Consider the following 14,291-nt stretch of genomic DNA (forward strand, 5'->3'; position numbering starts at 1 on the left):
ATCATTACCTGTATTTTATCGGTTTCCAAGAAAAGTTGAAAGTACTATTAATAAAAAAATTAATCAACTAGAATTTGTTTAAAGGAAGGATAAGGAATACTAAAGTAAAATTTAAATGTTCTAATTAAATTACACCTGTGTATGTATGCAAGCCCATTTAAATGCATAAAGATGGTAACATACTTAATTTGCAATTTAATGTATCTATCTGATAACATAAAATATGTATAAAGTATGTAATAAACTTCAATAAATTACTGTTAATTTACATAATCAGCTTTGATACTGTAATTACTTTTATGAAAAACATTACAAGGTGCAAACAAATAGGAATAGCTAATGCACAAATAGACACCAAAAAATACAGAATACTGACAGAAGAAATACTAGACATGTAAATACAAAACCATTTGCTTACAGTGGGCTTCAAACTCTTCAGTTTGGACACAATACAAACCAATCACCATAGATTATACATATAAGAAATCTCCATTATACTCACATAGAAGCTATACTACCATCCCTGCTTAGGAATCTCTTCAGGAATAACAAATGCTACGGTTGCCTTGAGATAAATTCGGTCCAAAAGGAAAAAAACACAACTTTTCTTTAAGAGGAAAAAACAATCAAAACTTGAGGTGACAGAAGAGTTTCATCAGTGACGAAACTGTATATTGAAAAACATTTTTAGAGAAGTATGTGGAGCAAGCAATTTAGCGGCATGCAGGAATTATATCCTGATTGAGTATACTGGGATGTGGTCCAAACTAATCTAAACTAAAGCAGGTCTGTGTAATAACTTATCTTGACAATCCACAGATGTTAGGCAACCAAACAAATGCTCTGATGAAGGATTACAGTTCTCTAATGTGGCTTCTAGACCTCCACGCGATGCATCAGTAAAATGAAGAGCATTAGACAATTTTACTCTGGCCTGTCACTTCAAAAATAGTTTCTGTTTACTCTCCTCTGGACAGTGAGCTCTGATGTAGTACTACAGTAAGTCATTGAAGACACCCAGCATCTGGTTTTTGTTGTTGGGTTTGTTTCTGGTTTATTGCATCCTTGTGTATGTCAATGCAATTCCACACACAAAGCTATTAAAGACAACCAGTAAAGTGTTCTTCATTCAAAGGATTCATGTGCATGGCTCTGGAAAAATGTGCATTTTCGTAGCATAGCAAAGGGTTCTGGGCTTTACTGCTATATAAAAAAAAAACAACCAACAAAACAGTGGCACACAGAGGACTCAGCAGAGGTGGGTCAACGGTTCCCACAGAAGATTCACGTGAAAACTTTACAGGCTGTGTGAAAACATGCTAGAAGGATCCCATGCTTGCCTTCATGTGGAATACAGGGTATTTCATTCACAGAAAAAATATTCCTCAAACTTACTCTTACAGGTACTGATGAATGTGATCCACAATGAGGAGGAACAGTATTCCTGTACTAACACAACATGAAATTCCAACTTGAAAGAGCCCATAGTAAATAATATATACAACTATACACACAGAAAAAGAGCATTTTCAGTTACAAAAACAAGAATAATTCTTCATAATTAAATATTTCAAACCTGTATTGTAGAATGAAAAAAAAAAAAGGGTTTTTTTTTCAAATTTAAATTTGGAAACTTCCAAACATGCACTGGAAGACTAAAGCCACATTGTGGGGAGCACAAAAATGATACCAAATTTGTGTATATATGCCAGGCAAAACATGCCAGACAAAACTCAAACTGAGGTCAGAGCAAGTTCCCTAAATCCTTCACCCAAGCCCAGATTCTGAGGAGGCTCCCTAAGAAGCACACTCCTTTATACTTCAGAAGTTTAGAAATTGCAAACCCACAGTTAGGCTGACTCCCACATATCCTGCTCCATCTCTGTGTGGTAAATTAGGGAACAAGTGTCTTAATATAACAGGCCACAGGCTACTCTTTACTGAACCTTCTCGCTATCTTAATTATTCTGAAGGGTGTACCCACAACATTTTTTCAGGTTCTTGGTTTTGTTAACGTTCCTCCTATGCAATTTTTGAAGACACTAGTTATCTCAGACAGATCTAATTAGGCATTCCCTCTTCTCTGCCTGAGGCACCATTAGTTTCAGCAGAGCTCTGCCACCACCCTACAAGTCTTGAAAGTCAGAGGGAAGATATGTTAACAATTTGCTCTTACAAAACTATTCATTCACAAAATTAAGTTAGATTATGTATCACTTAATGTTTTTGAGACAACACAAAAACATGCAGCAAACCATGAAATTAGTATACAGCATTGCATTTATCTCAATGACTTCTGTAATAAAATCCTAGGTAAAGTGCCACAACTGCTTCACTGTTAAAATATAAATAAAGGAAGCTGGAATTCTACTTGAATACCTAATAAGTAAAAAACTCTGCCTTTCTAGTGAAAGTGTGCTTGTGAATCCAAGCTTTCATTAAATATATTTTTCAAACTTGTACAAACAGCTGAGTTCACCCAACAGCTCCTGCTCAGCAAAAGGGAAGGTCTTCTCCCCAACTCGCTCCTCTTTTGCTCTTCTTTCTTCCTATCAGGGTTTGTCCTTTCTTGCTCCCAGGTTCCCTATGCCACACACTCGCTTGTATCCTATTCCTTGACTGCCAGGTTCTCTCCCAGGAGCCACTTGTATTTCAAAACACTGTAGAAATTAATCTGTATTTTTTTAAACTGCTTTCATTTTTTGTCACATCTATTTTTCTCATGGAGGGTATGATAAGTAGTGAAATCATGCAGCGAGAAACAGAGGTAAAGGGGGATAAGGGGATGTTTTGCCTACAGCATTGTCTCACTGTCTCCTGCTAAATTACATCTTGTAATAACACCAATACTAGCACACTAGACTTTCACAGAAACACTTTTGAGCACTGAAGCCAAATGACACAAAATAAACTGCATCTATGCTAGGAACTTTGCTCTACTTCAAAGCAAGGTGGTTGCATGCAAATTGATTCCTGCAGGTGCACCGCAGAATGTTCCAACTCCAAAACTACCAGGAAAAAAAGATAAGAAAGTGCTAAGGGGAAAAGACCAAGATTGTGCCAAGAAGCTTTGTGTCACTTTGTATAAATACTCTAAAATCTAGGAATAGTCCCAGACTAGGTTTAATTTGTTAGTAAAGAAGTAGCTAGGAGTCTAGATTCTCATCTAGATTCTCCTCTAGACTGAAGGCTTCAAAAGGACCATGCAATTCTCTGCCGTCCGCCCCTCCAAGCAGGGAGGACTACTTTTCCCATGCTTGGGAAAAGTAGTATGTTCATCAGACATGCAGGGCTCAGCCACTTAGGACTGTGACATTAAAGCCATTTTAGGTCTCTGATCTTCTATTATTGTACAGAGCAGATTTTCTTCAAAACTTAAGTTACTAGCTTGATATTTTTACCCTACTTTGCCAAGAAAAGAAGTATTTTGCTGACAGTTGATTGGGTTCTTCTCCCTTTTCTCCCCACACTCTACAGTAATGTTTTAACCCACTGGACAAATGCAATAAAATTTTGCACAGGCATGAAAGATTTCAAGTGATTATATTCTTAAAAGTTACATGAAACAGACAGTTGTATAAAAGCCCTATAAATATTTAATTGGTGCAATTTTTTTTGGCATTACAGTATTGACATAGCAATTCAACCACAAAACATGCTCATAGGAAACGAGGCTGCACTGCTCACAGAATTACATGTCCCCTTAAAGCCTGTGGTGCCATTTACAGGTTTGACTGAGAGCTTCCAGGATGGATGTTTAAAAGTCTGCCTTTACCAGAGTTTTCCTCTTGCACTAGAGACTGCATTTCCTAGTCTTTTTCCGCTTGCCCTTCACAGTTAACTGAGATGTTATCTTTTCAAATGAGATTCCATGTGTACAAATAAGGACACGAGTAAGATTCTTAAATTTTTGGTCAGAAATGGTCAGAAATTACCATAATCATGGCAGGTATTTAAGCTTCCAGACAAAGAGAATCCTCTCACTTTCAAGTAGACGTAGCAAAATAAAATGAAATCCTATGTCTAATGATAGGCTAGTGCCATTAGCAATAAATCAGCATATCCCATCTTGCTGCCACATGCCACTTAGGAGGGCATAAGCCTATCGTAAGAGTTAGGTTACATCTGCCAGCCATATGTATGTGTCTTATGTACCATAGGGCATCCAAATATTGCATCAGATGTCGACTTTTAGGCAACTGAGCAGACAGGTCACACATTGATCCTAGTCTTACTCCCAGCCCAAGTTTCTAAACCAACTACAAACTGCCTATGGAACGAGGAGGAAAAGATACGGTGAAGCAATGTTTCATGGAGTTAACATCAAAAGGGTTTTTTATGATAGTTTTGTTTACGTTGCTGTTAGCAACGGTGTTACGAGTCATATTAAGATAAAAATAAAACAAAAAACAACTGACTTTCTTCTCATGCCCTTCTGCCAAAATCTCTCAGTTGCAGTTGCCAATCTTTCAGAAAGCTGCCAACAGCTTCCACAAAAATTAAACACTATCTAGAATAATCCTGCAGCAAAATGAGCGTGGATGTGAAAAACTCAGGCAACTATAAAGTAATAATATGAAATATCATCTCTAAAACAGCACACAGCCAGGTTCCAGCCACTATCAGAATGTACTTCTTCAAGAATACCTTTGGAGTTCAAGGAAGAAAGCAAAATCACTAGAAGTGAAGGCAGGAGTTTTGTTTAAAAATTCACACCAGCATATTTACATACAGTAATTTGAAATATTCTTCCCTGCAAGTTCTTTCCTAAATCTGCTACACAAATAAATTAATTAATGCACACCACTAAAATATAGTACAAAAAATTTCACTGTCATAGTTGCAGCTATGATATTCTAAAGCAGGACTATAGCTTTGGTCTCACTCTTTCCTCCTAGATCAGTTCCTTTGTCAACTTTATTTCTCTTCCTTGAATTTCCTTCAGTTTCTTCTGATATATTAACCATGAATTGCTAGCCTCATTTTCCCATTTTCTGTAACATCAATCTTCATTTCTCACAGACCGTTAAGCTACCTTAGAAATCATTATCTCATAGATAATTTTTGTGTATTCTTCTAACCTTCTTTAAAAAAACCAAAAAAGTTTTCTCTAACTATTTGAACATTTGGTTGTCTTGATGAGCTATGGAAGCATTGACTGTACTCCTCTTAATCACTTCATAGTTTCCACAGTTACAGATATACATGGAACATATAATTTTTTTTGAATTGCAGAAGTCTTACAAAATAAGATAAATGGCACAAAACAGTTGTATAGTCAGGACTGACAAAGTTTTAGTTGTCATTCAAAAAACAGAGAACTCACTAGAAGCTTTCCACTCCATTTATATACTTATATATTCACAAACTGCAGTAAAAATACACAAATGCTCCAAACAAGAGTGTCTTTAATAGTGGATGAGTGTGCACATCATTTCTGTTGGAACTTACACTATAATACCATTATTTATCTTTTTATACTCTTCTTTTATATATATTTAATACAAACTATGTCAAAACAGATGTAGTGGAGAGGCAAGAGGGGTTTTTTGGGGTATAGGTTGGAAAATAATTTACAACGAAAGTCAAAACCCTAAAGTTAACCCGAAAGTTAAAACTGCAGAGTTGAATACTTAAAATAAAATAAAAAAGTTCATGGAAAGAAAAGTAAGTGGGTCAACGGGTGAAGGCCATAGAGGAGTTGATAGGCATGAACTAATTCTGATACTGTATTCTCAAACACACACACACAAAATATTAAAAATAGTGTTATGAACTCTCCATATTTGGAGACATTCAAAACCCAATGGGATACAGCCCTGGCAATCTGGTCTATTTGAATTTGCTTTAAGCAAGGAGTTGGACTAGATGATCTCCAGAGGCCCCTTCAAACGTCAACTACTCTGTGATTCTCTATGGAATAAACCACTCAGAAATAGCCGTATTGTTCTTCAACTATGTTCTTCAACTATGTTTACTACTAGAAAGTCTGTCTGTTTTTGTCTCACTATCTACACAGGTTTCTGCCCTAAAGCAAACAGTACATAAAAGCTGAAAAGTTCTGAGTGGAGAGGCACTGTACTCACACAAGGGATTATGGAAAGCCCACAGCATATTGACCCATTTTCTTCCCAGATTATACACCATGATGCATGAACGTAGCTCTGAACATAGCTACTTCCTCAGCTGTCCAAGAGCTTAAGATTATTTCCACCAAAAGCTGGTGGAGTGATGGAGTGCTTGAAAGCTTCCAATATGAGTTAGTGAGAACCAAGTTGTCTTATATTTATAGTATACATATATATATAAATATATATAGTATATATAGCTGATGGTGTCCCCTCTAGTTTTCAGATACTGTCTGCCTAAAACATATATTTGAGGTTCCCAACCTGTGAAATGCGTATCACTGTTAAGTTAACCAGAGGCACATGTTGGCCTTGAAAGACACTAGGAGCGTGGGGTCACCAGGAGATCCGTTCTGGGCACCTCTGTCTGCAGAGGCAATTCAGGGAAAAGAAAAATGGACACAGGAAACAAGCAAAGCTTACAGAGACTGCTTGGATCCATAGGAAGAGACAGTGGAGCTGAGACTAACAGAGCACTACAAGACAATGAGGCAAAAATCCAGGGACTGCTAGGAGGAGGAGGATTATCACTGGCTGTGTAAACTGGGATAGAAGGTAGAGAATAGCTGGCAGTTCAGGATTATTCCTAGTGGGAATATACAGCAGAGTGACAATCATGTTAGGACAAAGATTTTTATGAATGACGTAACAACCTGCCAAGGGAACGTATGAGAGTATGTGCAGCACATTCAGATCTGTCAGTTCAAACAAATGCCCAAAATCCTCTGTTTTGGAGCAGAAAAAGCATTATTTTTTACATATTTCATGATGATCTCATTGCAGTGATCTCTGCTGTGAAGCTTCACAAAGGTCTCCTCGGACCACTGGGTTTGATGATCTTTCCACTTGCATACAATCATGCTTTAGGACTATCAGCTCTGCTTACACAGAATTTTCCTCTGTTCCCCATCAAGTTCTATGCTGGGAAGCTCTGGCTTCTAAGTTTTGCCTAGAGCTCCCACACCCCCAAGTCCACACAAAACCTAGAATAAGGCTGCCAGAGCCTTATAACCAGACTCTGAAATTAGTCATCTACTTTGTGAGTGATTCAGAGAGGGAGAGCATGGTACCAAAGGTATGCTTCCTCCTGTGCCTGTGCAGCTCCACACACAGCCCTGGCTCACTACTGCTGTCTGGGACAGTCAGTGCCCTTGCCCCTGCCCTTCTGAGACTGAGTATAAAGATGTCAAATGGTCTCTAATCTGTTACAGATACTTTTTTGTATCACATACAGATATAGTTCTAAACACAATCCAGATAAACCTAGAAATATAAGCTTAAATTAGCAAAATCATTACAAACCTCTGCCACTTTTATCCTGCATGTTTTAATTTTCCTTAAGCAAACAAAAGCAAGCACTCTCAGTGAAAGATTAAAATTTACAAATGATTGCACATTATTTTCTTACTATTTAGTTTTCAGAATTAAAAAAAAAATGCACACCATGGTGTAAATGTGGCTGGACAGAACTTTTCATGCTTGGAGGATGTTAAGCATCATATGGTACCTACTTATAAATGAGTAGTTTTCAACAATTTGTACTGCCCAGTAAGGGTTTTGGCAAAGCACCAAATAAGATTATGCCCTATACACGTTATTTACATTCGTGTTTCACCATCTATCCCAGACTGACCCTTAAGTTCGTAACTTTCTTCACACAATTAGAAATACTTAAGCTTGATTTTTGTTATGAATGTAAATGCATGGTACGTTTATATTTACAGAAAGCAGATTTTTCCCACCTTTCTATCATCACAACAACGTCTTAAAAGTTTAAAACAGCTGCTTTGAAAACAAACATACACTTTCTTTGTGTAACATTCTACCTTACACAGATCAGCAATCTGATCTCTTCTTCTGAAAAAGCTACCAGACTATCCTGAGGAACCACAACAGACTACAAGAGCTGGCTCAACATCTGATTTGCAGTTACTCCCTTACAAAAAGGATGTCACAGGTTTGTTTGGGGTTTTTTTGTTGGTTTTTTTTGGTGTTTTGTTTTTTTTTTATTTCATCTTTGTTGAGCCTACCTTCTGAGGTGTCCATGGTCCTTTCTTTTAATTCTCCCACCTCTCGCTCCAGGTGCAGAGTCTGAGGCTAAGTTGATTAAGTCTGTGCTATCTGTGCTATCAAGCTCGAGCACAAAGGAATCTCAGTAAATCTGGGATGGAAGATTTGAGGAAGGGGAAGAGAGAATATCAGTGTTCTACAACAAATTTGAGTGGATAGTTAAGATATATTAAAAAAAACTGGGGAAAACAATGTATTTTTGGTAAGAGAAAGTGTAGATTTTTAGGAAAGTAAAGACTACACAGGGACTGAGAAAGGGTTAAACAACTGTGAGTTTGAAAATGTAAGATTTAAAAGGTAAGGAAAAGGGAAATGGGGCAGGAAAATGCAGTAGGAATTTTGTGCCAGTGTAAGAATATTACAAATTTTTTAGCTAATCTAAACAGCACACAGTTGACAGCCAATTCACAGACCATACCCAGTATTAATATCAGACATCTACTATCATGAATTTGCAATACTACTGGCAGATCTCACAGGGAAAGTTTCAATTAGGTAAGATGATGTAAAGCAGTGCAGAACCATACACTCAGGAAGTTCAAACAGTAATGATATTTCATTATCCAATGAAGCTACTGTTACAAAAACAGGTTCAGAAATTGAGATCAGAACTTTGCTAGATGAGGAGACAATCATTCTGATCTTCTGCACTTACCTGTATATTCACAGATATCTAATGAGGCTTTGTATTTCCTAAACAAATAAAAGACTTACAGTGCAGTGATGACTTAAGGCTATATCGGAAAGAGGCAACAGTTAAGGATATTCTGCCTCTTTCTTATCAGAAATAGAGGGTTGCATACTCCAGGGTGGTACAAATATAGAGACCATGAGCCTATATATATATACTTGTGCTCACATGCTTGTTCAACATAAGCAAGTAATGTTTTTCATCAGGTAACTGATTTTTATGTTGCAGGTTTACGTGTGTGTTGGGAGCTAAAAGAAATTTAATGGCCAGCAGGACTGTGACCATCTTGTGAACTGAAAGGATCATTTTGACCAACCTGTCTGATAAACATTCTATGCACAGTACTGTTCCTCTTAGTCTCAATTTGATCCCTGCATATTCTCGTGAATCCATCTTTGAGCTTTTTTTTAATTCAGGTTATGTAATACAGCTGACAGAATGAACCCAGCCAAACAAATCAACCTCAGTTATTTAAATCCAAACCAGACATAATAGACAAATCAGACAATTCCACCTTCATCCAGAGCCACAGGGTTTTATGAGAGGTTTTCTAGAAGATTTTATTTCAGTAATATCTGTTATTTCTAGAATCTGAGTTTAATCTCTTCTCTGTATTTCTCTCTAGATTATAATTAATTTTAACTTCACACTGAAATTGTGTCAGTAGACTATGTATTAATAAGGTTGGTACTGTTTTATTCCAGTTGTCTCTAAGTTTTAGGTGATTATACTAAAACCAGCGGTTTATCCCAGCTTAAATACGACTGGTTTATGCAAGGTCAGATCCTTCTGACCCTGTTGTCTTTAATAACTTTCTCTTAACCACTTCAGTTCTTTATATAGAAGAACACAGGGAAAGAGGGAAGACTTGTGAGATGGGTAGCCAAGAAGAACAAATATCCAACAGGACATGAGCAAACAGGTAGAAAGGTTCAAAGTAGGGTGAAGAGAAAAGGTAGAGAGGCAACAACAAGTTGAAGAGAAAATTTTAGAAAGGGACAGTCGGGAGAAAGTAGGACTAATATTAGGAATTAGGAGGAAACTAGTGGGCTGGAAAGGCAAGAAAGTTGGATTGTCTTCTTGTCACATATCAAAGTAACTGCATTTTGAATACAGAAGACACACAGAAAATAAAACTTACTTCGGAGAAAACTCTACTTCCTTTTCTTGTTTTGTTTTTTTTTTTTCTTTCAGTTTGGTTTTTTTCTTCAGAAAAGAAAGAAGGCATTTGGGGACTTGGGATTTTCTTTCTCTTCTAAGAAAAATGCTCTTAGGCGAGCTTTATGTCTCTGCAGGCATAATCAGCAGAAGACATTACCAAGCCTACACACACATACATGTGCACTACGACAAACCACCTAACAAATGAGCTCACCAGGACTCTTAGTACACAGCAGAAAATAGTGGCAGATTGAATGTGAGACACTAAAGCTCTAAATGCAAACAGAGCACATCCAGCAGCTTTTGCAATAATCGTGTTGCATTTGAGTCTTTTATTTGCAAATCCTTCACTTTTTTTTTTTGTCCTCCCTATTTTAAAGAAACAAACTATTCTGAAGTTTAACTTTGAACTACTAGCAGAGACCTTCATTTTTTTTGCCCTGAGCACTGGTGATCAGAGTATTGGTAGCCATATAAGTATGACAGAACTGAAAGATTTAAGATTTGCACTGAATGTCATGGTCTGCATTAAGTCAGACTATAGTACCAAATGTTCTGTATTATTTTAATGGCTATCTTTCAAATTAAATTAAAGCAGAATTGACTCTTCAGTTTGTAAAACTATATATGTTTACTTCTCCTGCTCTCTACTATATAGTGAGATTTAAGCATTTTGTTTGAAAGAGTTGCTGAGACTATGCCATGTCACTTGGTGTGCAAGCCAAAGGAACTTTTCTTTTTGGAACATTTATGGTATTTGCTATGCTTAGCCATCCAGAAATGTTTATGATACAGAATCTAAGTTCTTTGCACTCATTTTAATAGAATAATATGTGATGTTTAAATTGGGAAAAGAAATTACTGGGCATCTAAAGTCAGCCATCCAGAAAGTTATCAGACGTAAAAAAGGAAAAAAGATTAGGAAAGTACATACCTTTCAGCTATTCAGTATGATAAACTGCTAAGAAATAGCAATTACTATTAAAATATATGCTGGACAGGTTATATACTTGAAAGGATAGAAAAATAAAACCAAGAATAGAAGCAAGGAGGAAAAGGTGATTTTCTTAGCACATAAACATTGTGCTAAGCTACATTTATAACATAGATATGGCAAGAAATAGAGTTCTTAGTTGACAATGAACAGCTCTAAAATAAAACACTAAAATGCAGATTGCTACTAAACAAACCAAACTCCTTAACCAAGTGAAAGGGCACACATGTGAGAAGTTTTGAGAAAACAGCCAACTTACAAGAAATATAAGGTGTTGTACATCAGGAAGCTCTTCTTGCCATAGTTTAGCAGAGTGGCTAAATTATAATTTAAAAGAGTGACTTTTAAAAGCAAATGTTAAAACTGCTAAAACCCAAATCTGGTCCTTCTGAGACTAAAATAGAAAGACTCTCTTTCCAATGGATAACATGGAAATTTAGGCAGGCAGTCTGGAGAGAACTGTACCTAACAGTATGCAACAGATGTTGAGACCCCAAAAAGCTCTTCCTACAGTTAGTCTTCTCTCATTACAAAAGGAGCATGGTTTCTGAGAAGCACATAATATGTTAGCATAAGACTGCCTGGTAAGGCTGCCTGGAACTTCTGTAGCTTGAAGTATAAGACTTGCTCCTTGACCTGGGAGAAACAGCCTGTGTGGCTAACTGCACCTGCCTTTTGTATTCCAAATCTGTCAGCCAGCTTCTTTTTATAAAAAGAAGAAGTTTCTCCTAAGTCAACCAGATCAACATGGGTTTACTCCAATCACCATCTTACCCTCAAGGAGGCTAAAACATTCTATCCTAGATTAAGGCTTTTAATTCCCTTAGCTGATTATTGATCTTTATGAAGCCAAATACTTTGTTGAACTATATCATTCTCACTATCTGAAAATTGTGTATAGCAAATTTTCAGCAAGACTTTATGACTGTCTCATTGCATGGCCATAGAGTTAAAAAAAGATTTTTGGTCTTCATAGGTCTATGAATTATACTCAAGAAAGGGAAAAGAATTTACCAACGCTAATAAAAATATCCTAAATAAAATATTGAAAATTTAACTGTGGGTTAGTACAATTTTCAGTAATACATAACATTTTCTAGTCTGTGACTGTCTTTAATGTGGGGGGAAAAAGCCAAACTGAACTCTCTACAGCAGAATATATTCACAACTTTCCACAATATCACAGACTGCATAAGCCCAGATACCCTGTTTTAAGGAGGTCAATTCATGTAGGAGACAAAAGGCTAAAAGAATTATCTGCTGATGCATGAATTGTCAGGTTGCATGCAGGAGAGAGAAGGCGTAGGTTTGCACAGAAGAATCAGACCGACTGTGTAGAGTCTTATTTGAAATAAGACTAAATATAGGTTTCTAAATGTGTCTACAGGCCATCGCTGCTGTCTGATTTCCTACTGTAACTAACGAGAACCTGTTGTAGGATTTAACTGCATTCAGTTCTACCTGCAATGCCTTAACATTTCCAAAATATGAGTGTGCAGTTGTGAGGTAGGACATGGGTTTTACCTGAAAGCCACTCTCACTGGGATAGTGCCAGAAGCTACAGTGAAACTCTGCTGTAACTTATAGGACATTAGATGACTTGGGGCTCTATTTCCCTAAACAGGAACAATAGTTGAGAAATATTCAGAGCCAATTCAGTCTAATTCAGGGCAAGCTGAAGCTCTGATCTCCCCCAGTAAGTATAATGAAAGCATAAATTCAGCTCATATATAATGTAGGGGTTCTCATCTGGAACTGATTCCTACTTAGTCTGACAGGTAAATGTATTGTCTTAATCACTCTTGGATACCTCACCAGTCTCCTCTTTAATGCTCTACAGAAGTGACCAAAAGGGCAGCTCCTCTAAAACCAGCAATAGGCTCTACTAAAGACTCTCTTGTTGATTAGGAACACATAAGCTGTAAAAAGGAAAGGGATACAACCTGCAACACAGGATATTAACAGATATGCAAGCGTAAGGTTGTATCTCTGATGAAAGCTTAGGGGTAAAAAAAAAAAAATCAGGTGGATGAAATCTTCCTCCATTTAATCCTCTTGTTGCCTTTTCTGCTGCACTGCACTTATATGGGCAAGAACTTTTCTCTGTGGTCTCTTTACCCACCCACAAAGGCAGTTCCTGAAATAGGCTAGAAAAGCAGGTTTCTTTACAGCTAAAAGAACCGATCCATATAATCCTGAAGGGTAAAGCTGTCAGGCTGACAAAGGTCTTGAGAGCAGTTTGCTGGATGAACCGTCAACTGCCATTTGTAGAAGCCATATGGTCAGAGAAGGAAAAATTAGAGAGAAAAATTAACTTTGCTGATGCATGCATAGGTATGAGCTTTGATCACTTACCACGTTGCAGAGATACAAGTTACACTAATATCCCAGAAACATACACACATTTCCTCCAGTCATGACAACACAACCATCATATGCATGCTCATCTATTTATAGAGTCCCAGCAACATCTGCTCATCTCTGTGATTAATCTGTACTTCTCAGTAATACTCAACTTTTTAGAATGCAATATCCCAAATAATTTTCCCAAAACTCACCGCTACAAAGGGGTTTGCTATAGGAGTCTGCTTTTTATGGACAAGTTAAATACAAATATAATAGATTATTGAGAAAATAATATTTAATTCCAAATCTTCTGTAGACCTGTTGCATGTAAGTTAGTTGACAGGTGTTTTAGCTGGAACACTGAATTTGCATAGCACATGATTAAACTTCAGCCTAAATGGGGTACAGTTTTTTGGAAATCTCAATCTGGATTAAAAAATATTATTAGGTTTTATGTGCTCTTTAAGGAAATGGAGATTACATTTCATGCAGATTTTCACTTAAGCACTTACCAGTCACTAAACAACTGGTAACAGATACTTTATACCATTTTATAATCACAGTTTTGGGGAGAGATTTGATTTATCTCCATAGAAAGGCTGACTTGCAAATGGGTTCTTACATTAATGAAATTAAAAAACCCTCACAAAATGTTACAGAAACTTTGTCTACAGATTTGATTGCTTGACAAATACTGTTCTACACTCAAACTCACATATTATGCCTAATAAACTCATGTACCTCAGGTATTTGTATGACAAACTATCCTAAGCCCTCACTGATTGCAGCACTGGAGATCTATAGACAGAAGCATCCATCTGTCAGGTAAAATTACAAAATGCCCCAGAATTCAAAAAATATAAAAACATAGATGGAAGTATCTTTTATCTAGGACATTGCA

At 36.8% G+C, this 14,291-nt stretch overlaps 1 protein-coding gene across 1 annotated transcript in view; it reads right to left on the reverse strand.

Annotated features, from left to right (window-relative positions):
• Window positions 1-14,291, reverse strand: part of RIMS1 (regulating synaptic membrane exocytosis 1) — a 319,714-nt gene that overhangs the window by 171,273 nt on the left and 134,150 nt on the right. Inside the window, 1 exon segment of the mRNA XM_032682385.1 lies at window positions 1,396-1,449. Coding sequence (XP_032538276.1) covers window positions 1,396-1,449 — 54 coding nt within the window.

The sequence above is a fragment of the Chiroxiphia lanceolata genome, chromosome 3 (assembly GCF_009829145.1).
Source record: "Chiroxiphia lanceolata isolate bChiLan1 chromosome 3, bChiLan1.pri, whole genome shotgun sequence".
NCBI classification, from domain to species: domain Eukaryota; kingdom Metazoa; phylum Chordata; class Aves; order Passeriformes; family Pipridae; genus Chiroxiphia; species Chiroxiphia lanceolata.